General features: G+C 37.7%; 1 protein-coding gene across 1 annotated transcript; it reads left to right on the top strand.

Moving 5' to 3' along the window:
* The first annotated feature begins 1,039 nt into the window (after positions 1–1,039).
* Positions 1,040–22,043, top strand: CDC16 (cell division cycle 16). Its single transcript, XM_002192694.7, has 18 exons — positions 1,040–1,201; positions 4,742–4,796; positions 5,688–5,785; positions 6,269–6,307; positions 7,113–7,253; positions 8,605–8,764; positions 9,377–9,471; positions 10,077–10,210; positions 11,249–11,328; positions 12,909–12,958; positions 13,623–13,696; positions 15,491–15,616; positions 16,379–16,531; positions 17,143–17,206; positions 17,663–17,724; positions 19,742–19,877; positions 20,423–20,513; positions 21,601–22,043. The coding sequence occupies exons 1-18, from the start codon at positions 1,154–1,156 to the stop codon at positions 21,864–21,866; spliced, it is 1,872 nt and encodes a 623-aa protein (XP_002192730.1). The 5' UTR covers positions 1,040–1,153; the 3' UTR covers positions 21,867–22,043.
* Positions 22,044–22,945: the final 902 nt, after the last annotated feature.

Genomic DNA, 22,945 nt, shown 5'->3' with positions numbered 1-22,945 from the left:
TGGCTCCCAAAAGGTGACACAGTGTGAGGTGAAAAGCTGACCAACACCTAACTGATGGAGGAAATCACTGAAATCAAACAGTTTTACATCAAAGTGCAGCTACTGCAAATAATTCAAGAGAGGGCACATGGATCCATTTTCCTCAGAGACTGTTTGCTTGTGACCAGCTGCCACCTTTGTGGTCTTCTCCCCACTGTAACCTTGACACAAGTCTTCCTTCTCCATCGTAGCAAACACAAGTGATCTTCCTCGTGTCCCATGCATACTTGCTCTAAGACATGTTGGCTGACACCCAAATGACTTCAAATCAGGCGTTTTAATGGTTTGCATTACTTGGGTTTCAGTAGTGAAAGCTGACATGTTTCAGCAGTGTCCTAGTGGATGATTCCCTAATCTGTGCGACACAAAAAATTCCTGGGAGATGCAGGACTCACAGAAAACCTCCTGATACACCATTCACCATTGCTGGAGAGTCCTGAGGGAGTATTTTCACCACACAGCTGCAGCAGCCGAAGGCGGCTCTCAGGGAGCAGATCTCTCCAGGAGTCCTGGCAGAGATGATCATGGAACCTCAGAGTTGAGGAAGCGCAGATCACAGGATCACAGGAACCACAGAGTACGCTGAGCTGGAAGGGACCCACGAGGATCATCGAGCCCAGCCCCCGGCCCTGCACATCCCCAGGAGACACACCCTGTGCCTGAGAGCTGTCCGAAAGCTTCTTGAACTCTGTCAGGCTTGGTGCTGAGACCCTTCCCTGGGGAGCTGTTCAGTGCCCAACCATCACCCCCTGCATGAAGATATCCTGATACCCAACCTAAACCTCTTCTGACTCAGCTTCAGGCCATTCCCTCGGGCCACATTCCACGAACAATCTTTCACTTCGAAACTGTGAAGAAGCCCCTCACCATAAATGTCTCTCTCTCTCCAGTACGGACTGTAGAGAAAAGTCCCAGGACATGTTTATTTAGGGGCGTGCGGAGGCAGGGGGGGCGCCTCCGGCGGCCTCAACGCTCCCGGAACGCCGCGCTCGGGGCGCTGTTTCCGGGAGGGCGGGAGCGAAGGCGGGGGGCGGGTTTGGGCGCTGCACCGGCGGGCGGCCGCGGTCCCTCGGCGGCTCCGGCACGCAGGGAGGGAGGCAGGGAGGGAAGGAGGATGAACCTGGAGCGGCTCAGGAAGCGAGTGCGACACTACATCGACCAGGTGAGCGCCCGGCGGGGGCTGCTGGGGAAGAGACAGGAGGCCCACGGGTTTTCCTCGAGGAAAAACCGCGCTCGGCGTGGCTCCCGCAGAGAGGGAGGCCGGGCCGGGGTGGGGCGGGGAGCGGTGCCGGCCTCTGCACCGCGGAGAAGGAGTAATTTTATACTTGTGCCCCGTTCTCCCTGGAAGGGAAGGAGCGGCGGGCACGGAGGGGTCGGCGGGCCGGAAGCGCCGCCTGTGGGTCTCTAGCAGGAGCCGGGTCCTCCCGCTGGGTTTTCCTGGTTTCTCCCTCGTGTGGAGAAGGAGGAGGGGAGCCGCCGTGGGGCCGCCGTGCAGCGAAGGCGTTTGCAGGATCCCGCCCTCTCGGGTTGTGCAAGCTGGGCCGTACCTACCTAAGGCAGGGGGAAAGAGCCTCTGTCGCACCAGGGCAGGTTCAGTTTGGATATCAGAAAAAAAAATATCTTCGCTAAAATGGTGATTAGGCATTGGAACCGACTTCTCGGGCAGTGGTGGAATCACCCTTCTTGGAAGTGGACATGGCTCTTGGTGATACGGTTTAGTGAGTATGGTGGGTTCTGGCAAGGTCGGACTTGATTATCTTGGATGTCTTTTCCAACCTTAATGATTCTATGATCTTTACAAGGGGGAATGGATTCAAACTAAGACGAAATAGATTTAGATTAGATATTAGGAAGAAATTCCTTTCTGTGAGGGAGGAACTTGAAACAGCATGCCTAGAGAAGCTGTGGATGCCCCATCCTTGGAAGTGTCCGAGACCTGGTTGGATGAGGCTTTGAGCAGCCTGCTCTAGTGGAAGGTGTATCTGCCCCTGGCAGGTTAGAACTAAACAATCTTTAAGGTCTCTTCTGAGCCAGACTATTCCGTGGTTCTCTACCTGGTGATTAAGCTGCCCATCACACTCCTGCAGTGCTGCAGACGGCTCGTAGGAGGGCAGGGTTGTTTTCATTTGTTGATGGATTCAGCAATTATGTTGCTGCAGGGCAAAGAAAAAAAAAAAAGACACAAGAGGAAAAAAAACATAAATAAATTAGGTTAAATGTAGCATCAAACTGTTCTGCTCTTCTTCCAGTTCAGACTTGGTGCAGGCATCATTACTAAGAAAAGCACACCCCTTAAATTAGCAAAGGCTGTGTGGCCAGCAAGTCTGACTGAAAGGCTGATTAGGGATCCAAGCTAATTTGGTGGGTTTGATTGGTTTGGTTTGCTGTTCTCATTTGTTAAACTGTTTCATCAAGCTGTTTTGCACACAGCTGTGTAGACAGCTGTGCACTTTTGAGGAAGGAGCAGCAGGAGGAACGCGAAGTTGCTTTTTTGTGTAATAATGTGTCATCCCATAGAACTGTAAAAGTTCTCAAAAGAAATCATGCAGTGCCTTGTAGGCCTGGATTATACCTTTCTTTTGTGGTGTTGAGGTAATAATTTAAATCTCTTTTCTTGTAGACAGTTATTAAATTTGTGTGGGGTTGGTTTGTGGGTTTTTGTGGATTTTTTTTCCCCCCTTGGGACTACAGATTGAAACCAAACAATTCTCTTGGCAAATTTGCTGGGTATTATTAATCCCCATCAAGTAGGAAATGTAGGAACACATGATAGAAGAGACCAGTGAGGTCATGGATTGTAGTGCTTTATGAGGACTGGGATACCATCAGTGTGTGCATCTCAGAACAGGCTGCCAGACCCGTACTCCAAAAGCATAAACCAGTCTCTGACGGTCTGAACAAACTCCACAACTCCAATGGGGCAGGAGAGGAGAGAAGCCATCAAGGCTTTCTTAGTCTTTAGAGAACCTCAGAGTTGTTTGGGTTGATCTGGTTCCAGCCCCCTGCCAGGGGCAGGTGTCGCTGCCCGGTAGCGGCCACAGTGTGGAGGTCTCCTGCCTAGCACAATCCCTATGGCCAGAGGGCATAACAGGAGTGGCTGCCCCAAATCTCTTCCAAGACCTCTAGGGTGGCAGTGCTCACAGGGGCTGGCAGCTCCCTGTGGTGGGGGTATCGCAGCTCCCAAGCAGAAACTAAAGACTGAGGCAAAGAAATAGAGAGGGGCCACTTGTATGAATTTCAAGGTAGTTTATTACCTAGGAGGGTTCAGGGACAAGTAGGCACAGGTGTGAGGGTGGCAGCACATTATAAAGAGGGGAGGGTATGAGGGGTAAAAGCAGCTCACATCCAATGGGGAGACATTAGGGGAAGAGAACACAATTGTGGCAGTCCAATGAGGGCAATCCATGGGAGGGAGGAGGCTTCCCAGGCCAATGAGATACTAGGGAAGGGGCAATAGACAGGGAGCTTTTGAGAACCAAATGGGCCAAACAGGGGAGGTGGGCAGCACAACTTTGATTGACAGAACCATTGAAGGGTAAGAGGGGAGGAACAGGGAGATTGGCACTTTGAGGGACAGTCAGGTAGGGGAAAACTTAGGAGTAAACTACCTGGGAGAAACCATTGTGAGAGGAAGAAATAGGGACATACCAACTGAAACTACCTAACAATAAACACCTAACCCTGAAAACAAAACCTTGTAAAATCCTATAAAAACACACACCACCACAGGCAGGGACACCTTTCACTGGACCAGGCTGCTCAAAGCTTCATCCAACCTGGCCTTGAACACTTCCACTAATGGGGCATCCACAGTCTATCTGAGCAACTTGTTCCAGTGTCTCACCACCCTCACAGCAAAGAACTTCCTCCTAACATCTCATCTAAACCTACTCTCTTTTTCATTTTTAATTGGTTCCCCCTTGTCCTCTTGCTACATGTTCTTGTAAAGTCTTACAAATCCTTGCAATGACAGGGTATTTGTTAAGTGTCCAGCATATCCTGGGAATCATGTTAGGCTTCATTGCATGGACTGAGATAAAAAGGAGTAGCAAGAATGCCTGGTGATCTTCTCAGGAGATAACCCCAGCCAGTTCTCTGAGATTTTTCCTGGCACCCAAATCTGGTGGCAACTTTATCTGGGTTAGTGGGATATACCTGCAAATTCTGCTTCTGTCTAATCTCTGGTTGCCACCACTCTTACCTATTTCACTCTTGCCAAACTGAAGTCTCAAGAGTGAAAATGTGTATCCAAGAATAAGGGGAAATGCTTGCAGGCACTATGAATTTATGTGAAGTTGAAGCATCATGACTGGAGAATGAACATTTCTCCATTTCTCCAGAGATGGTGCTGCTGAAGCTACCTGAAATAATTTTGGTGTCCTTTCTTATATATATCTTATTATCTTTCTTCTAAAATGTAGCATTTTTTTAAACTGGTAAACTTGCTACTTTTTCAGTGATAGCAATTGAACTAATGACCTATTGCCATACTGATACAGCACATAACTTTTGGTCAAAGATACCTGCAGTATTGGCCATTTTGAACTATTTTTTTAAGTTACAAAGATCTGAAATGTACATCACCGTTCATTAGAGACTACATGCACAAGATACTAGATCTGACTGATGTACATGTATTTCAAAATTATTCAGAAAAGTCAACCCCAAAGGAATACTAATTATTTCTATCATGCTTTTACAGCAGCAATATCAAAGTGCCCTGTTTTGGGCTGACAAAGTAGCTTCACTCTCTCATGGTAAGTAGTTGCTTTTTACATTGTATTTTATTAACTTCTTTCTGATAGTATTGTGTTTTGGTGGGGTTTTAGTGCTGTATGGCCAAATACTAACGTTTTGAGTTTGGTTTAAGTGCATTTTTGTGATCTTTGGAATGCCATTCTCCTAAATAGAGCAGAGCTCATTTTCCTTGCCTTTTGAACTTCATGTTAAAATTCATGTTTGAACAAACCTTGAGGTTTGCCTTCCTTAAGAAGCAACAGAAAAAAACAAGATTAGCAAGAGACCATGGTGGTTTCCCACCAGACTCAGGGTTGCCCTGGGTGACAAGTACAGAGTGTGCTTACGCTGAGAGGGAGCTGCCCACAGTGGCTGCCCACAGCCACCAGCACTTACACTGCTTAAAGTGATTCCAGGGACTTGATCCCACAAAGGCTGTGGTTGCCAGTGAGGTAGAGGGCACTAAACTGTGCTTCTGAAATTGCAACTCCAAGCTGTGGAAGTCTAGTGCTTTCACTGTTGTTAGGTTACCACTGATCATTTTATTGAGAGAGACATTTATGTCTTGTTTTTTTCTGCTCTATGTCCAAGAGCAGGGTAGCCTGCAACTGCTGCTTTTTTAATGCGTATCATCATCTCCTTCTCATGACACGCCTCTATTACGACATTCTTTGTATTCACTGTCCAGTGAGGTCTTTAAAGTTAAAATCATATTATCTTTTCATTTTAATCTCTTGCTGATAGATAGTGTAAGTATTTTATACATACTTATAAATAAAATTCTGTAACTCAGTCAGATGCTAGAGTAGGGGGAAGATACTTCTATAGTGAAGCAAAAGTGAACATTCTGTATTAAAATGTTTGAAGGTATATTGTTAAGCAATGGTTTACAATTTGTTCTTTTACTTTAGAGGAACCACAGGATATCTACTGGTTGGCTCAATGTCTTTACCTAACAGCTCAGTATCACAGGGCAGCACATGCCCTTCGATCACGGAAACTGGATAAGGTAAGTGATTTCAGTCAAAGACAGGCTACTGTTACCCCTCTTTTAAGGCTCTGCTGCTAGCCACAGTAATTTCTTCACCATCACAGTAAGAAAAGTAATTTAAAAAGCTGCATTATTTAGTTTATAAGGCCCCATGTTCATTTGGTCAGGTTTAAAGCATTGTCCCCAGACAGGTCACAGAAAAGAGAAGGGGTCTGAGGATGTAACTGCAGCAGGTATGGGAAGGTGGATTGTCACTTCAGATGTAGTTGTTTCAATTTTCCTTCCATTCTGATAATGAGTGGTAAAGACAAGAGTCAAGTAAGTGTCCTTTGAGAATTTAGTAGTAGAGAAAGTGTTACAGGCTTGGTCGGGAAGGACTTCTGGTGGTGAAAGGGGTGAAGAAGCTGAAGTACTGAAAAAGGAGAGAGCAAAAGGGACTCAGGCAGAGTAAGCAAAAATGTTCTCTCTTTATAATTGATGTATATGAAACTTTTCTTTCAGTTGTATGAGGCATGTCGCTACCTTGCAGCTAGATGTCATGTGAGTACACATTTTAATCCTTTACTGGAAACAAGCTAAGCTAAATAAAAGACACATCTTGGGAAGATTAGGTACTTGATAGGCAATGTAGATATATATGTTCATTGGAACAACAGGTTTAAATTTTCTGACAGTTAATTTCATTCTTTAATTTTCAGTTGGGTCACTGGAGTATCCATTGTGGCACTAATCGGAAGAAATGCAACTGACCTTTTTTCCCAGGAAATACTCCTCTAATATTTTGTGGGGAAAGAATGTGAACTATTTTTGTCTCATGTCTTCATGTTTACACTTTTATTTGGTTGGCTGTAATCTGACCAGAGGAGATGTGATTTGTGGTGACATAACTATTAGCAGTTTTGTACTTCTGTATAAGATGTCAGACATAAAAGGTAAAATACAGTGCTTTCAGAGACACAACTGAATCAATTGGTAGATTAAATACAGAAATTTGAAATAGAATAATGTGCTGCTTGTAGAATAAGATTATGGTATTAAAACCTGTGTTAACTATTTTTAGAGCTATACCTGTTTCTCTGATTGCAAAATTCTGAATAATACATTTTTCTGTACATGCTTTATTTTATATATTTTGCATATTTTTATAATTCTGTCATTTTTGCATATTATAGATAAGCAGTAAAAGAGCTAACTGCAATTATAAAATGACAAATGGCCAAATAAGAAAATGCATCCATGAAAAACCTCTTATAATCTATGCCTTTGAAACATGATGCTGTGCTTATTGGTGCTTTACGAACAAATTTTTGAAAACCTTGTTTTTTGCATGCACATGTTTGGTTAGTATGCTGCAAAAGAGCATCAACAGGCCTTGGATATTCTTGATATGGAGGAGCCAATCAACAAACGACTTTTTGAAAAGTACTTGAAGGATGAAAGTGGATTGAAAGATTCTACTACAGACTGGGAGATGTCACAGTCTTCAGTAAGTGGCATTATTTAAAAAAATATTTTTGTAGAAAAACCTGTGAAGTCAGAAAGTGATTTCACAGCTCTGTGAATCTGACAGTACATTAAAACTTTCTTTTTCAGATAATGTAATTTTCAGAAATGCTGAATCGTTCTTCTTTCAGTCACACATTGTGTGTTAGCTTGCCTGTATGAAAATAACTTAGTATGCAAAAATAACCAGTGCTTTTCAACAACTTGTTATAAATTATTTGCAGATGCTTTGCAGGAACTTCATGATCTAGTATTGGTTTTTACAGTCTTTTAGCTCTTTCTTGGTAATGTATCCTAACATTGCTTTCAGTTGGGTTGCAGGTTTTTTTTTTTCTCCTCCAGTTATTTTTATTAAATACTTCATAATCACTCAAGTGTTGTTCTCAGTGGTATATTCTTTGATCACATTTGTGAAAATTATGTGAGGTCAATGTGAAATTTTTGAAGCTTAGTGAAAAAATTCTGTGTAGACATACAGTTTAAAGAGATTGGTATGATGTGTAGGCTGAAGAGTCTGTGAAGAATCGTTCATTTCAGAGGTACAAATTAAAATTTATTTGCTGAAATTACAGTGTAGGTGATTGACAGACGGCATTTTCCCTGTAAGACTGAAGTAGCAAAGTGGGTTACATTGCTGATGTGAACTGATTTTGAATGCTGGTATAATGGGATTAAAGGACTGTTTAGTCTGATGATAGACTTGGATGATGTGTTCACTTTCTCTTTTGCTGACACTTTTGTGGCTTTCCAATTGAACTGAATACCAGTCAAGGGAATTTGGAAAGAACATGTTAATTAATAAACATTGTGTCACAACTGGTAATTTTGGGTTTTCACTGTTTTCTTTTGTGGAATATCTATGTTTTCGATTGAAAACAAGGATATATTTTTCTGTTCAGAACAATTGAGTCCATTGATTTGGCCTTTTTCATCTCTACTGTGGTCATGCTTGTCTTGCGTGAAATATGGGGTTAAATGGTCAGCAAAGGAGTGTATTGCCTTTGGAAGGGACAATTTCTGTATGTTGGATATGAAGGCAATTTAGTATGATTAGGTTACAACTCAGTATCAGAGAGCTGGATGACAGAGATAAACTCTGTCCTCCTTTATTCTGAGCAGGTATTTGTTTGGCAGTAGGTAACCTGACAGAGAATTCTTTGGATTTTTCTTTGAGATAGTAAAAACAATTCTTTATTTAAAGACAGCACTAGAAAACCAGGTTCTATCATACATGAAATACTTTCTGCTTTCCAGGGAGCACATTTGATTTGTGCTGAAAACTAAATTGCAAACAATAGTTCAGTCTTTGACCTCCAGTCCTGCTTTTTCACCAGATCAAGAGCTCTATATGCCTTTTACGAGGGAAGATCTATGATGCTTTGGACAATAGAACCCTGGCAACTTACAGCTACAAAGAGGCCTTGAAGCTTGATGTTTACTGCTTTGAAGCATTTGATCTGTTAACGTCACACCATATGCTGACAGCACAAGAAGGTCTGGAGAGAAGTATTTCTCAAACACATGTAAAATTTACCTGCTTTCTCAAAGATGTGTTTTCCTAGATAAAAATTAAGCCAATACAGCAAGTAACAGATTCCAAAATGTTAAGAATAGAAAACGTATCAAGCGAATGAAAATTATGATTTGAGCAAACTTGCACTTGAACTTTTAAGAGGTGAAAGAAACACAGTAACCCAGCTGTCCTGCTTGTTAGCTCCTGAAGCTGTTCTGTTCTGCCCAGCCCAAACAAAGTTTTGTCCTGTGTTCTCAATTTTACAGACTTTGAACCAATGAAACCCTCCTGGGGTTTGCTTAGGCATTAGTTAATAAAGCATTCTAAGTGATAACATTTGACATATGGAGTAAATAAAAATAATGGTGTGTTATTTCATCTTTATTACATTTTGAAAGTGTAGAAGGAATGACTAATCAATCCTTAATTTCCAAAATTAGTAGTATTATTAGTTTCAGTGTATCTGTGCTGTTATAGTCTTTGCAGCTGGGATGACTATCATAAAATCCTTTTTATCTCTAAGTTCTTGAAATGTTGGATCATGCTGTTTCTTCTGTAATATGACTATTTCAATGTTTTTTAAAATCATATAGAAAAAGAACTCCTTGAATCTCTACCTCTTAATAGACAATGTACGGAAGAAGAACAGGAATTGCTTCACTTTTTATTTGAGAATAAATTGAAAAAGGTAAGTCCCAAAAATCTGGAGAATTCATTGACTTCAGGTGTAAATTTTCGTGGGTCCCATTTATTCTGAACATGGAAATATAAACTTTTTAATTTTTTAAATTTTTGATGCAGTACATCCAACTTTATGCAATAGCGTAGCAGTTTTCTGGTGTAATAACAACTTGAGATTCTGATTTATGTTTTTGAAAACTTATTTATTGAGAAACTTCTAGATGGGGAAAAGAAATGTTAATAACGTAGACAAAACATCCGTTACCTGAATATATTAGGCTATAAGAACATCATTCCAGACTATTCTTATCCAAAGATAAGGTGATAAGGAGCACTAAAAATATATATTGCTCAGTTTTAATTTCTACAGCCTACACTAAACATATTGACTATGGCAAGCATCTTTTGTGTTCTAAATGAGCTTTTAAGTACATTTTAAAGAAACATTTTACCAAATACAGGTTTTATGGACTTTCAGTTTAAAAATAAAAATTTTAAGAACTTAAGACTTCTTATATATTCTTTAGGACTAAAAATATTAATACTTATACCATCTTATACCATTATTTTAGTTTAGTTTTTCTTTCAAATGTTGTTTCTTTTATATTTCAGTATAATAAACCCAGTGAAACACTGATTCCTGAATCAGTAGATGGTCTTCAGGAAAACCTGGATGTAGTAGTATCCTTAGCAGAAAGGCATTATTACAACTGTGACTTCAAAATGTGTTACAAGCTTACTTCAGTGTAAGTGTCCAGAGCAACTTTCGGGCTTTTTTCTCATATGGTGGAGTGTAATAATTTTGCCTGGACTAACAAAAATATTGTTGCTCAGTGGGTAAACATAAATAACAATTTGATATGTATTGCAATATACATGTCATGTGTTATCTATGTCTCAGGTATTTAAAATGTGTAGTTTGTGTCTGGCAAGATGGTATTTTTATAATATATATCAGAAGTATCCAAGGTAAATATCTGCTTAATCACCACTGTGCTGAACTTCTCATCCATCCTCTTCCTTATTCTGGTACCTTCAATTTTGTGTGCTCTCTACCTACTTCTTGTTTGGTCTTCAGAATTAACTGGTGTGAATGAGTTGGCTAGTTAGGAAGTTTGATTTCTCTGGCCAATAGCAGTTACAATGTTACTGACAGTGATCAAAAGATATTACTTTAAAAGCCAGCAGTTTAGTTCTAATTTTGATGGCCGAGTAGTGTGTATCAGTTGTTACGGGTGTGTGCTGCTGCTGGGGTCAGAACGCTGCCATGGTTTGCTTCTCAGCTGCGGTAGGTCTGCACTCATGGATGTGTTTCTGAATGCCACAGGAAACAAAATTTTACAACTGAGCTAAATGTGACAGGCATGCTGCCTGGTGTTAACCTCAGGAAGTTGAGGACTATTACTTGAAAGTTGCTGTCGAATGTATGGAAAAGATTAACAGAAATGTTGTTGCTTGCTGTCTGCTGGTTAAATTTGAAGTGACCTGCAAAACAAAAGAGCATTTATTCTGATTTTCTAATTGAATATTCAGCTTCAATTAGAAAATCAGAATAAAATTTTCAAAAATAATTTTCTGTTACCCTCTTTTGTTAAGCTAAACTGTTGTATTTCTGGTCTGAAGAAAGCCTTTATTATGCTGTTAATAGTTGTCCTTTAATCACAAATAGTTTTCTAATGCCTAAAGTAGTAACTAATTGGAACATTTCATGCTGTACAAGCAGTTTGCTTTTAACACATTAAAGTCTTTGAAATGTGTATTATGTTTTTTTAATTTTTTTTTAGAGTGATGGAAAAGGATCCCTTCCATGCAAATTGTTTACCTGTACATATAGGGACACTTGTGGAGCTTAACAAAGCAAATGGTAAGGAACACAGCATCTAATACAACTCAACAGAAGTCTGTAAAGCCCCAATTTTAACAAAGAATTAAAGATCCCTAGAAACCCCCTTATATACCATAGGAAAAATTATATCTATTTTTCCTCCTTTTGAAACCTGTCATTTCAAGAAAACAGTAGTAACTGGTAAAGAAGGGAATATCAGAGCTGACAGCAGGATTGCAGGTTAGGGGGAAGTAGATGTGCAAAGAGTTCATGGTCATGAGTGTAGCTATCTTTTAACCACTGGGCTGTGTAGCCAGGAAGCCTGTGAGCTACACTGCCTCATCTCTGTCATTGTGATTTCTGTTTCCAGGGGATATTAGTACAGTATCTGGCTGGACTTCTGCTCAACAGTAAAATAAATAAATTAAACTAGAAAGTAATCTTCAGCAATTGTGTATGCTTAGGTGGACATGATTATTCTGTGATAGAAAAGGTTCCAGACTCTCCTTGACTTTGCTGTTGTGAAGGTCTCTCTTTAGTTCAAACAAATTAATAATCATGCAAAACTTTGATTGGAATTACAGTAATAGCTTACATGCATCTGGGGTGGCTTTTTCTCATTCCAGAATGCATATAAAACAAGTGAGTAGCTTGAATATCTTTAAAATCAATTGGAAAATAGAATAAGGAGCTCGCATGCTGTGCAGTCTCTCGGGATGGTGCATTATACGTACACAAATAGGTCAGTAGGTGTACTGGTACTTCCTGAAGATTAGTGAATGTTATTTTGCAGTTATTTTGCAGTTAAGTACATCTGAAAATGGGGCCAGTACTCTCATTTTTCTTCTAAATCTACCTTGAGAATCATTATGTACAGAAGTTAATATTCTGTAAGCCAGTTGTAATTTATTTTTTTTTTTTCTGATCTAAGATACTAAGTGCTCCAGGACAATCTCATTAGTTTAAGAGCACTGTGCTGTGGAAATATAGAAACGTTACATGCCATAGTGCTATTTTCTTTGAAATTGCATAGGCAATAGAATTTTTATCTGGTAGCTGATTACTGCTGCTATGATTAGAAAATCTGTAGTAAGTTATTCCAGTAACTAGAATTACTATGTTTAGTAAAAAAGTAATCACTTGAAATTATTTCAAACAATATAATAATTTATTTGCTTTTGTCCTATTTTCAGCATATTAATGCACAGGACTCTGCTTTGAAATGGATCTAGCCAGTATGTTATACCTTTTAGATGTAGGAAGTTGAATAGTGTTTAACCTTGACAAGGTACATTCAAGTGTAATACTACTGGCATTTATTTTAATGTATGGTAATGACCTAAGTTGTTGCAGAATTCTTAAAGGGTGGGAAGTATAGCTGCTTATTTGTGTCTTATGAAGACTTATAGGTTATTTTGTTTGGATTTTCTTTATCTAATTGCAGAATTGAATCTATTTTAAGGCAGTTTGAAGCATTACCTCTAAAAGAAAACATGTTGTTCACTTGTGGATTAATGTTAGATGTTCTGTATATTTTGTATAGAAAACTAAAAAACTTGAAACATCTAAATGTTCTGGCATGTTTTAATTTTCTTCTCTTGTTTCTTCCCACTATGTAGAACTTTTCTATCTTTCTCACAAACTGGTGGACTTGTACCCAAATAATCCTGTAAGTTTTTCTCAGTTTTTGTTGTCAGGTAGTTTCTTTTTTAGGTGAAAACACATTACAGTTTTAATGTATTAGTTTGAGCTACAGAATTCAAAATCTGTTTCTGGATGAAGCTTGTAGAAATGGTTATTTTCTCTGCATTGTAATTTCCTTATGCCAAGGTTCTTTTTATAAGATTAAGTAAAAGGTATTCAGTACAAGTTATTTACTTTGATTAATAATTTAAAACAAGTGCTACACTAATAAATGTCTACATGTCTCTGAGCAACCTTTTTTAGTGTTTGATCCAGCTTCACAGTAAAAATTGTTTTTCTTTGACTTGATCTTATATTCCTGTGTTACAACTTGTACCCATTGCTTCCCGTTCTATCACTGCACCCCTGAAAAGAATCTGGCTCTGTCTTGTATTCCCTGCCATTAAATAACTGAGCACAGCAGTAAGCTTTCTACTTAGCTCTCTTCATGAGGCTGAGTAAGCCCTGTTAGAAAGGTACATGCCAGCAGTTCCAGCTTTTCTGTAATACCAAATAATTTGAAGAGCTGACTGTCATTTCAGTGAAAATGTTCCTAGCTTCTCTAATTATTATGTCTTCCTGTCTTTTGATGCTTCACTACAATGAGTGTGATGTATCTAATAATATTCTATTTTGATTTTAATATGTAGGTATCATGGTTTGCAGTAGGATGCTATTATCTCATGGTTGGCCACAAAAATGAACATGCTAGAAGATATCTCAGGTAATTTTTTTTTCTGTTTTGCTCAGTGAATCTGTTGTTCACTTGCTAAGTAAGCATTTAATTGTTCATGATTGATTGTAAACTCATAAAGAGAAGCCTCGAAGAGCTGGTTACTATTTAAATACTTTCATTGCCACCCTTTTTTTGGTATAGCAGTTTAGACCTCATCCACAGAGATACTTCAAAAAGGAGGAAGACTTATGTGGTGTCTTTCTAGGCAGTCACCTTCCTGTCCCTGCAGTCACTCATGCTGCTAAGCTAACTACAGCTGTAGGTGATCAGGCCTCAGTTCTCAATTGAGGGACACTCAGGCATTCTGTCAGGTTCAGGTTTCATATCTGGAAGGGAAGAATTATATGGAAAATTCTGACATTTGGCTGTCCAGTTCTTTCTGGACTTTTTAGGTTTGGTCAGTGCTATTTCCTGTAGGTCTTCTGTATGTGTAGTGAATATCAGCACTGGGGAGCAGGACCTTGCTGCGAAGTAGGGCATTTGTTCTGGTGCTGTAAGCTCTAACTGAGAAGGCATAAATCAATCTGTAAGACTATTTTTTCCTTAGACTTTTACAGACAATATATGTAAAGATGGGTTAGTCATTTAGACTTTTCAAATGCCTGGCTGATTTTGTTGCTGAAATAAAAAACATCTTTAAATGTACAAACATCTCTAGACAGCAGGAAAGTATCTGTAGATGTGTTGAAGACAAAAACAAACAAACCGAGAAAACACAACATCAAGATTCAGAATAGTTGTGCCAAAAGGGAAAAGAGGCCTGCTAAAAGTGAGATAGTAACAAGATGCTTAAACACCTTGGAGGAGAATGATAGTGTAAAGCTAACAAGGCTAGGGACAACTAACAGCGGTTTCCAGAAAAGAAACTTGAAGACACGGTCAAATATCCACATATCTTTCATTGCTGTCAGGGATGGCAAGATACAAATATTTGAATATGTAAAGTTTTGTCTCAGAAGACACTGAACAAGCCATTCTCTAGGATCTGTGATGAGAAATAATGAGTTTAACTGTGACAGACAAAATTTAGATTATATGTTTGTAAAAAAATTAAGTTTTTAAGGATAGTTAAGCAATATGATCAAATTCTTATGGAACATGTATTATCTCCATGTTAGAAGCTTTTAAGAAAAGGCTGGGCACACTTGTTATGAGCTATTTAGTTATGAATGCCCTTGCCTTCAAATTCAGAAAATAATCTACACAGCTTTCTAATGTTCCTGTCAAGTCCACCTTTCTGTAAAGTCTCCAGGTTGATGTCTTGATGCTCAGGTTGCAGTTTCCAGCTCAAGACTTGAGTGACATTTTGTATACTTCTGTGATGTGACAAATGCTCATCATCTTCAAAGCCAGTGCAATTAGATGGCAAAATTTCAACTTAGGTGTTCATTTTATACATTCTTATCCAGCTTCTTAAACTTGGACTTGATAGAATGTATTTATTTCAAAATGTATAGCTAGGATTTTGCAGTGAGTTTTGAGTCACTACTAATGTTTCCTGTATTTTATTTAATTCACTTACTTTATAATTGTTTATGTTCAGTAATATCAGATAATTCCTCCTGTCTGCGAACAATAATAAAATCAATCATAAAATCAGTTCACAAGAATGTGTGATGCTTCTAAGTGTGAAATAGTTTGAACTTTTAAAATGAACTTTGTTTACCACTGGTCATTACAATTATCTTAATAGATACCTAACCATATGGCATAGCATTGCTGTCTGAGTAGTCATCTGAAGCAGATGAAATTTAATTTCAGATGTGTTTGCTCTTGTTTTAGCAAAGCTACCACACTGGAGCGAACCTATGGCCCTGCATGGATAGCATATGGGCATTCATTCGCAGTGGAGAGTGAGCATGACCAAGCAATGGCCGCGTACTTCACAGCTGCACAGCTCATGAAAGGGTCTGTATAAACGTCATATTTGGGAAGATTCAAATGAATCCATAAGTAGTGTAGAATATTGACAGTAGCAATGCATTTGCTACTGTCAATGCCTTTAAACAGTAGCAATGCATTTGCAACAATTATCTGGTAGAGAACAAGGAAGGAAAATACCCCCAGTAATTTAACCATCTACATTTAACTGCATTATTTGCAATTGTTCTGACTTTATAAGTTCTAAAGTCAAGTTTTATATATTGGTAATCAAAGTTCCACCTGAACATCTTCTGAAACTTGTGAATCATGATTGTCATACCAGCTCATCAACTGCTGTATAGTAATAGCTTGAACAGCTCTTCCATGGTGTGGAAGGGGGTTGTAAAATGAGTCATGAACTAATTGTGTCATATAGCATACAAACTATTGTATTTGATTGTGGTTACTGGCAAATGTATTTCTTTTATCCATTACTTCCCACATATTCTATTCGTAAATTAAATGTATGAATGAAGTTAGGAGAAAAAACCATCAGAACTAAACTTAAGTGCTGAGAAAATACTGTGATTGCAGAGCAGGTTACAATTAGCTATTGGAATTCAGTCTCTTGTTAAATTGAGATGTAAACTCTTTTAAACTTCCCATTAGGTTAGTAGTCCATTTAAATCAGCTTTTACTTGGATGTGCATAAACATATGTAAACGGTTGGCACATCTTTTATAGTTTGTGACTCCATTCTTGACAACCACACAGAAACAAACATGCATTTTGTTTTATGGTTTTTAGGTGTCATTTGCCTATGCTCTATATTGGACTGGAATATGGTTTGACCAACAACTCCAAGTTGGCTGAACGGTTTTTCAGCCAAGCTTTAAGCATTGCTCCTGAAGATCCTTTTGTTATGCATGAAGTTGGAGTGGTAGCATTTCAAAATGGAGAGTAAGCTTGCACAATATGATCAAATACTATCTTAAACATGTATTATTCTGAATTGTAATGTGCCAATATATATATAAAGTATCTAAAGTATTTATATTGAACTGTAGTGTCTTTTGGTCATAGTTTAGATGGTGTTCACCTTAAACCCTTGCTTTCTACATTGTTCTTCCTTGTGTAAGATTGAACAAGAATTTAATGCTCAAGGAACATCCAGAGATTGATGCTATCTTCTATGTGCCTGTCATTGTGTAGCTGAATGCCTGAAAAGGCATCTATCTGCACACATACTATAAAATTTTGTACAGCAAAACATTTTTTCTGCTCAGGGAATTCCAAATATATTCTGGGGAAAAAAACCCTAGCCTATTTAAGAAGTGTTTTGTCAATATTTTTAGTTTGATTCTGATTTTTTTTTGTTTTGTTTTGTCTTGTTAGCTCTTAGGACCACAATGCAAAATATAGCCAAATGTAAATTACTGGGTTTTATATCTAATTTCACTCATATGATGAAATAATGTATAGAAATCTGTCTTGAATACAGTTTTCTCATACTGCTAATGAAAACTCTTCACTAATTTACTTTTCTTCCCCCCCACCCCTTCAATCCTTAGCTGGAAAACTGCAGAAAAGTGGTTCCTTGATGCACTGGAAAAAATCAAAGCTATTGGAAATGAGGTATTTATTCTAATAACATGTAAGATCATAAATTTGTAAAACTCCAGCAAATTCTGTAACAGCTTGTGACAAAACATGTTGTGCTTATTTTAAGATAAAGGTCATATAGTATAAATTTTATTTTAAAACTGTGCCTTTAGTGCTCCTAGGCTGAGACTTAACTTTTTTGGTTAAGTAGAAAACAAGTTTTGTTTGACTTGCATCAAGTTTTAAGAACACTGACCCTTTAAAGAGATATTATTAGCTTTGGGGAATCTAAAAAATTGGAAAAATTAGTTGTTGAATAAATGTTTTCAGCTTGTGTGTTTTCTTAACAGTTTAAAATGCTTGTGGTATTTTTCTTGTTAATAAACAAAATTCCCTATTCATTTGTACGTTTTGGGTTTTTTTAAGTAGGCAAAATTTAGTTACAGTCTAAGAAGCTGCAGTTATTTGAATTTTTGCATTATTTTGCAGGTAACAGTTGATAAGTGGGAGCCTTTATTGAACAACTTAGGACATGTCTGCAGAAAACTCAAGTAAGCAGAGAGTACTGGAGCTCCATTTCTCTATAATGCTGCACATATGTATTTTCTCTCTCTCTTAAGAACAAGATTCTCTAAATCAGCTTGTGAACATAACTACATTAATCACCCCTAATATCCCATATATTACAAAAAAGTTAAAGTACATTATGTAAAAGCCTTTCTTTAACTATTGATTCTTATTGGGGAATTAGTTGTAGGCTTTTAGATGCTTGTATGTTTGTGAATTTTAACTCTCTACTGTCCCAGTCCTCACATACTGAAATATGTCCACTGATTTAATTAACATAAAGGTGGGGTTTTGCTAATTGATTGGATTAGCACTTTTTGGTTTTTTACTGAAGTGAAATATTCAGCGGCATTATAACACAGCAAGGGAGTCTTACTTTGGGTTTTAGAACAAAACTATTTAATATTTCATTTCATGTTTCTATTCAATGACTAGAAAAAGTGCAAAGCATACATATACAAGCATTAACACTTTTAACATAGAGACATTTTCTTGTTAATTACCTTAATGTGACTTTACCCAGTCCTTTCTTTTGTTCAATCAATGCAATTTTTAAAAAATATTTTTAGGGGTTTTAATTGCTCAATTGGTGTACACTGTAATTATTGTTTCAAAGCTGCTAATGAGAATGTGATTATGGTAGATGAAAGCTGTACTTCTGCTTTGGCAATAATTGCTTTGTGCTTTAATTGCCAATTAGTCTTTATTTTCATTATGAAATAAGGACATATAACAGTTACTCCTTGTGCCAAGATAAAACAAAAGGCACTGCTTCTGAAATCTGTCCATGAGTATAATTGCAGAGTTTTTCAAATAGTTGTTTTGTTTATAATTACTTTTGTCTTTTTAAAATTTCTATAGTAAGTTTCTAACTGCTTACATCATGCTTTGTACAACTTCTAATGTTTTCTCAGGTTCAGAAATCACAGCTAAAATATTTTTGCATCCTTGTAAACCATCTTCCAAGAAAATCCAGTTGAAAATTTAGGCAGCTGTACATATGCTTTGACATCTTAAAAAACTCTGTAGTAACTAATTTAGTAGTGTCTGTAATACATAATATGGCTATTATGAAAAGCTTATTGGATATATGTTTACTCACTAGTATGTGGTTGAAATTTGAAAGCAACATATTCAAAAACAGTGGTAGTCAATTGGATGAATAAATACTATGAGTGAAAATGAAATCATGTGAAAGGTTTGTGCAGCAAGCAAACAGTTGCATAATTTTTCTGCCTCAATTGTTACTTGATGGCCTTTAACAACTTTGTGTGTTGCTCATTGCATAATTTCTTTATCACTTTAGATGTTAAAATTTCTTGTAAACAGATGATATCTATCTTTATTTTTAACAGTGTAGAACTAGGATGTCAAATATGACAATTTAATTTCTCAAGAGTAATGCTATAGTGTACATTTAATCCTTGTTTTATGAAATAACAAATACAATTATCAGTGTAATTAATAGATAATTTTCAAAGACAGGTTGGTATTAGATAGATATCATGGATATGTGTAAACCGCCTTTTCTGATAGAGCATGTCGCAAAATGATGAAGGTACCAGTGTATACAGCACTTAAGGGTTGTGAGATTTCTGCCCAGAGAGCTTTTCTCCATTTGAATCATGTGTGATTTAGTCTCATACTGCTCCTTCTCTCCCTCGGGAAGGCAAATGAAAGTTACAGAAAGAAAGCCAGTGCTACAATGAGCAACATTAAACATCTAAAGCAATTTACCGTATCAAACATCTAAGATCTCCAAGTGGGACTTTGCTGTAGGCAACTCTTTTACTATGTAAAGAGAACAATGATTTCACAAGTACACTGAGGAAGAAAATTGTCAACATCCATTCTATTATTATGTTCAGAGTTTGAAGCAATAATTTTTAAGTTCTGGCACAACTCTGTTCTACTTTGCTAAGGAAAATACCCACAGGGTCCTGTAAAAGCACCTTTCACCATGAAGCTTACTAATAGATCTCCTGTACTTAACCCTAACAGGAAGTATGAAGAAGCACTGGAATACCATCGCCAGGCTCTGGTGTTAATCCCTCAAAATGCTTCTACCTACTCTGCTATTGGCTACATACACAGCCTCATGGGCAATTTTGAAAGCGCCATTGACTATTTCCACACGGTATGTAACTGCCTTCAGCTGAAGTGCTGGTCACAGATTCTGTTATTTACTGTTTCACTCTGGTTTGGGTTTGAAGCAGAGAACCAGCATTTTTTCCAGCCTCCAAATTTTATAATCTTAATTTGGTTTTTTCTTAAATCTTCTATATATTATTGATTAGGTAAAAAATGGCCTCTGATAAACTTTGAGTTGCAGTTTACATTTTATGTATGTAAGCTTCTCATGCACCTTAAAAAATTTTGAGTACTTCCAACCTAGAAATTTTGCAGTAAGTAAACAGCAGCATATGTTGTAGCTCATATGTGAATGACTTCCTGTCTGTATATATGTTCTTTTCTGCTTTTGTTTTTGTGCTTTCCTTGGTTACTACTTCAGCCAGTTCATATGATGGTGTTATTTTTGTTGTGCAATGTTTTGCTTTTACAGTGAAGACTATGCTCAGATAGCACTGTGAAACAACAAACCAACAAACTGAACCATTGCAGACTTACGATGTAAATGTTTTTATTTGATGCTAAATACTTTTTACTATTTTTTTTCAATAGGCCCTTGGTCTCAGGCGGGACGACACATTTTCGGTCACAATGCTTGGACACTGCATAGAAATGTACATTGGTGATTCTGAAGCCTATATTGGTAAGTCTCTAACTTATGTGTCTCTTGAAGTCATTGAGTCCTTTGAGAGGAGTGTTATGTCAAGAAAGACTGCCTACCACTACCTAATTACCTAACCAAGTAGAGGATGTTTTTGTTTGGGTTTTTGGTTTTTTTTTTTAATGGCTAAGTGAGTCAAAACGTAGTAGCAATTGCAGATGACCACTGGTTTTTGTAAGCATCATGACAGTACTCTCACCAGCATGAAAAAAGGAAACACTTTGTCATTAAAGGTGTTGACGGTTTCTTTTATGTAAAATATTGATTTGTGGCATCTTAGATCGCAAAGCAAATGGGGGAAAATTAAACAGAGGTATGGAGTTAGGAAATCAGAGCACTAATGCTAATGTACAGCAAGGTATTTTCACCTTGTCAAAACTTGTCTTTGTGGAGACAGGGTAGGTTCTTCTGACTCCAAAAATACAGCTTTATATATGGTAAAAAAAGTTCTTCATAACAGTAATACATTATATTGCCATAGGTTTAAATTTTCTATGGAAGATTTTCCCTGCAAAAAAATTCTATAATTTTTATAGATTCTTGCCTCATTGAACTTAGTGATTTATCTGTAGTGAACACAGTTGATGTCAAGCATGTTAAGAAGGCTGAAGCTTTAAAAGTAAAAGCCATCTGTGTGTTCTAGTGCTTTTCCTACAGATTTTTCACACAATTGAAACAGATGTTTCTTCTCAATATTGTCTTGCTCCATATGTAGTCACTTAACACATCTGGAAGAACCATGAAGCCACGTGATATGCATTAATGCAAACCAAGCTGTGTGTAACTTAAACAAAACAAAGCCGCTTGGAGAATTGTGAAGGGAATTGGCAATTTCTTCTCAAAACACACTTTTGAATCTGAGTTGTGCTTCTAGTATTGTGCTTTTTTGAGAAAGGAGTCTGCTGGATTTTTTCCGAACAACTCATTCAGCTTCAGTCATTAAGCAACAGCAGCTCCTTGATGGTCTGAAAGCAGAGAATTATAGTAGTTTCTGAATGATAGTTTCTTTGAGATTACATTTTTGGGAGTATTCATTTGAAATAAACTACTGATTTGTCTGTTTTCCTAGGAACAGAGATCAAAGACAAATTAAGATGTTATGACTTCGATGTACACACAGTGAAGACACTAAAGAACATCATTTCACCTCCCTGGGATTTCAGAGAATTCGACATAGAAAGACAAACTCTGGATGAAAGTGGCATAGTAACATTAGAGACATCAAATCAGAGGAAAAGTACAGATACTAGTCGCCCATTGGAAGAAACATTTGAGATTGAAATGAATGAAAGTGATATGATGTTAGAAACATCAATGTCAGACCATAGTACATGACCATAAATACTGGTAGAGAGCTGATTTTGTCTAAGTGTAGTATGTTTGTTTTAGCATTTTTGTTATGGTGGTGTACTTTCATGAATTTGCTATTTTTTATATGAATTCAAACTACTATGTACTTAACACCAGGAGTTTTATAGTTCCTACTTTATAAATATTCCTTTCCTGATAGCACTCTCATGAATCCCCATCTGAATCAAGAAGACCTCATTGCATTGATGCAGGCCATATACATGTATGTTTGAATCCAGAGTATTGGCTATTTTGCACATGCCTGTGCATTACTGAAGATGAATTCAAGTTTTAGACACAACTGCACTTTGGAATTCAAGGGTATCAAGGGAGGAAAAGCTTGGGGAGGAATCTGTATTTTATCAGCAATTGCACACACTCTCTCTGTGGAAATCTGTTGGGTCCAGGTGATCCCATTGCTTACCTACGGGGACCAGCACAGCAGTGTAGAGAAGTCTGGTTCTGTCTCAGTGACAATTGTGCTGTGGCTCCACAAAGGGAACGGGAGATGCCCAAGTTTCCCTTCCATATGTTAGAAAATATAGATTGGACTTTGCATGGAGTGCAGAATTCAATACCAATCCCGTATATTCTTAAACATGAGAAAATGAGGTGAACAAAAATGTTTTACTTCCTAGTTCTAAAACAATTCACTAAAAGTTACACGTTCTCCTGAAAAACATAGTATGAGTCTTAAGTGAAAAAGTATCCAAGCAGAGTGTAGGGAAAATTAATAATTTAGGAGGCATATGCATCTCCTGGGCAGAGCCAGGTCTCTCTTCTTCAGTGTGACTGGCAAAGGAGTTCATACAAAGGGCTTTATTTTCATTTGGAACCTGGTGATTTCGGTATGGTGCAGGTGACTTCTTTGAGATAAACTGGGGATTTTTCCTGACCATTCTGGAAGAATCTATATTGTATGTCTCAACAGCTGCTCTATTAGCAGGTCTCTTCCTTTAAAGAATCTTTTGAAATTTATTATTACATCTGTGCTCATGTATCCTGAATGATTGTAACCAAGACTATCTCATGGATATTATGACAGCAATGGCTTGTTGCTGCAC

Source organism: Taeniopygia guttata, chromosome 1 (assembly GCF_048771995.1).
Source record: "Taeniopygia guttata chromosome 1, bTaeGut7.mat, whole genome shotgun sequence".
NCBI lineage: Eukaryota > Metazoa > Chordata > Aves > Passeriformes > Estrildidae > Taeniopygia > Taeniopygia guttata.
The sequence above is the reverse complement of the archived record's forward strand: the minus strand, read 5'-3'. Positions and strand labels throughout refer to the sequence as shown.

Bases quoted from the DNA above. Each gene is read 5' to 3' on its own strand.
- CDC16 (XM_002192694.7), top strand. From the start codon at position 1,154: ATGAACCTGGAGCGGCTCAGGAAGCGAGTGCGACACTACATCGACCAG. The intron at 8,765-9,376 runs GTCTGGAGAGAA...AAAATCATATAG, and splicing joins TATGCTGACAGCACAAGAAG to AAAAAGAACTCCTTGAATCT. The intron at 20,514-21,600 runs GTAAGTCTCTAA...CTGTTTTCCTAG, and splicing joins TGATTCTGAAGCCTATATTG to GAACAGAGATCAAAGACAAA.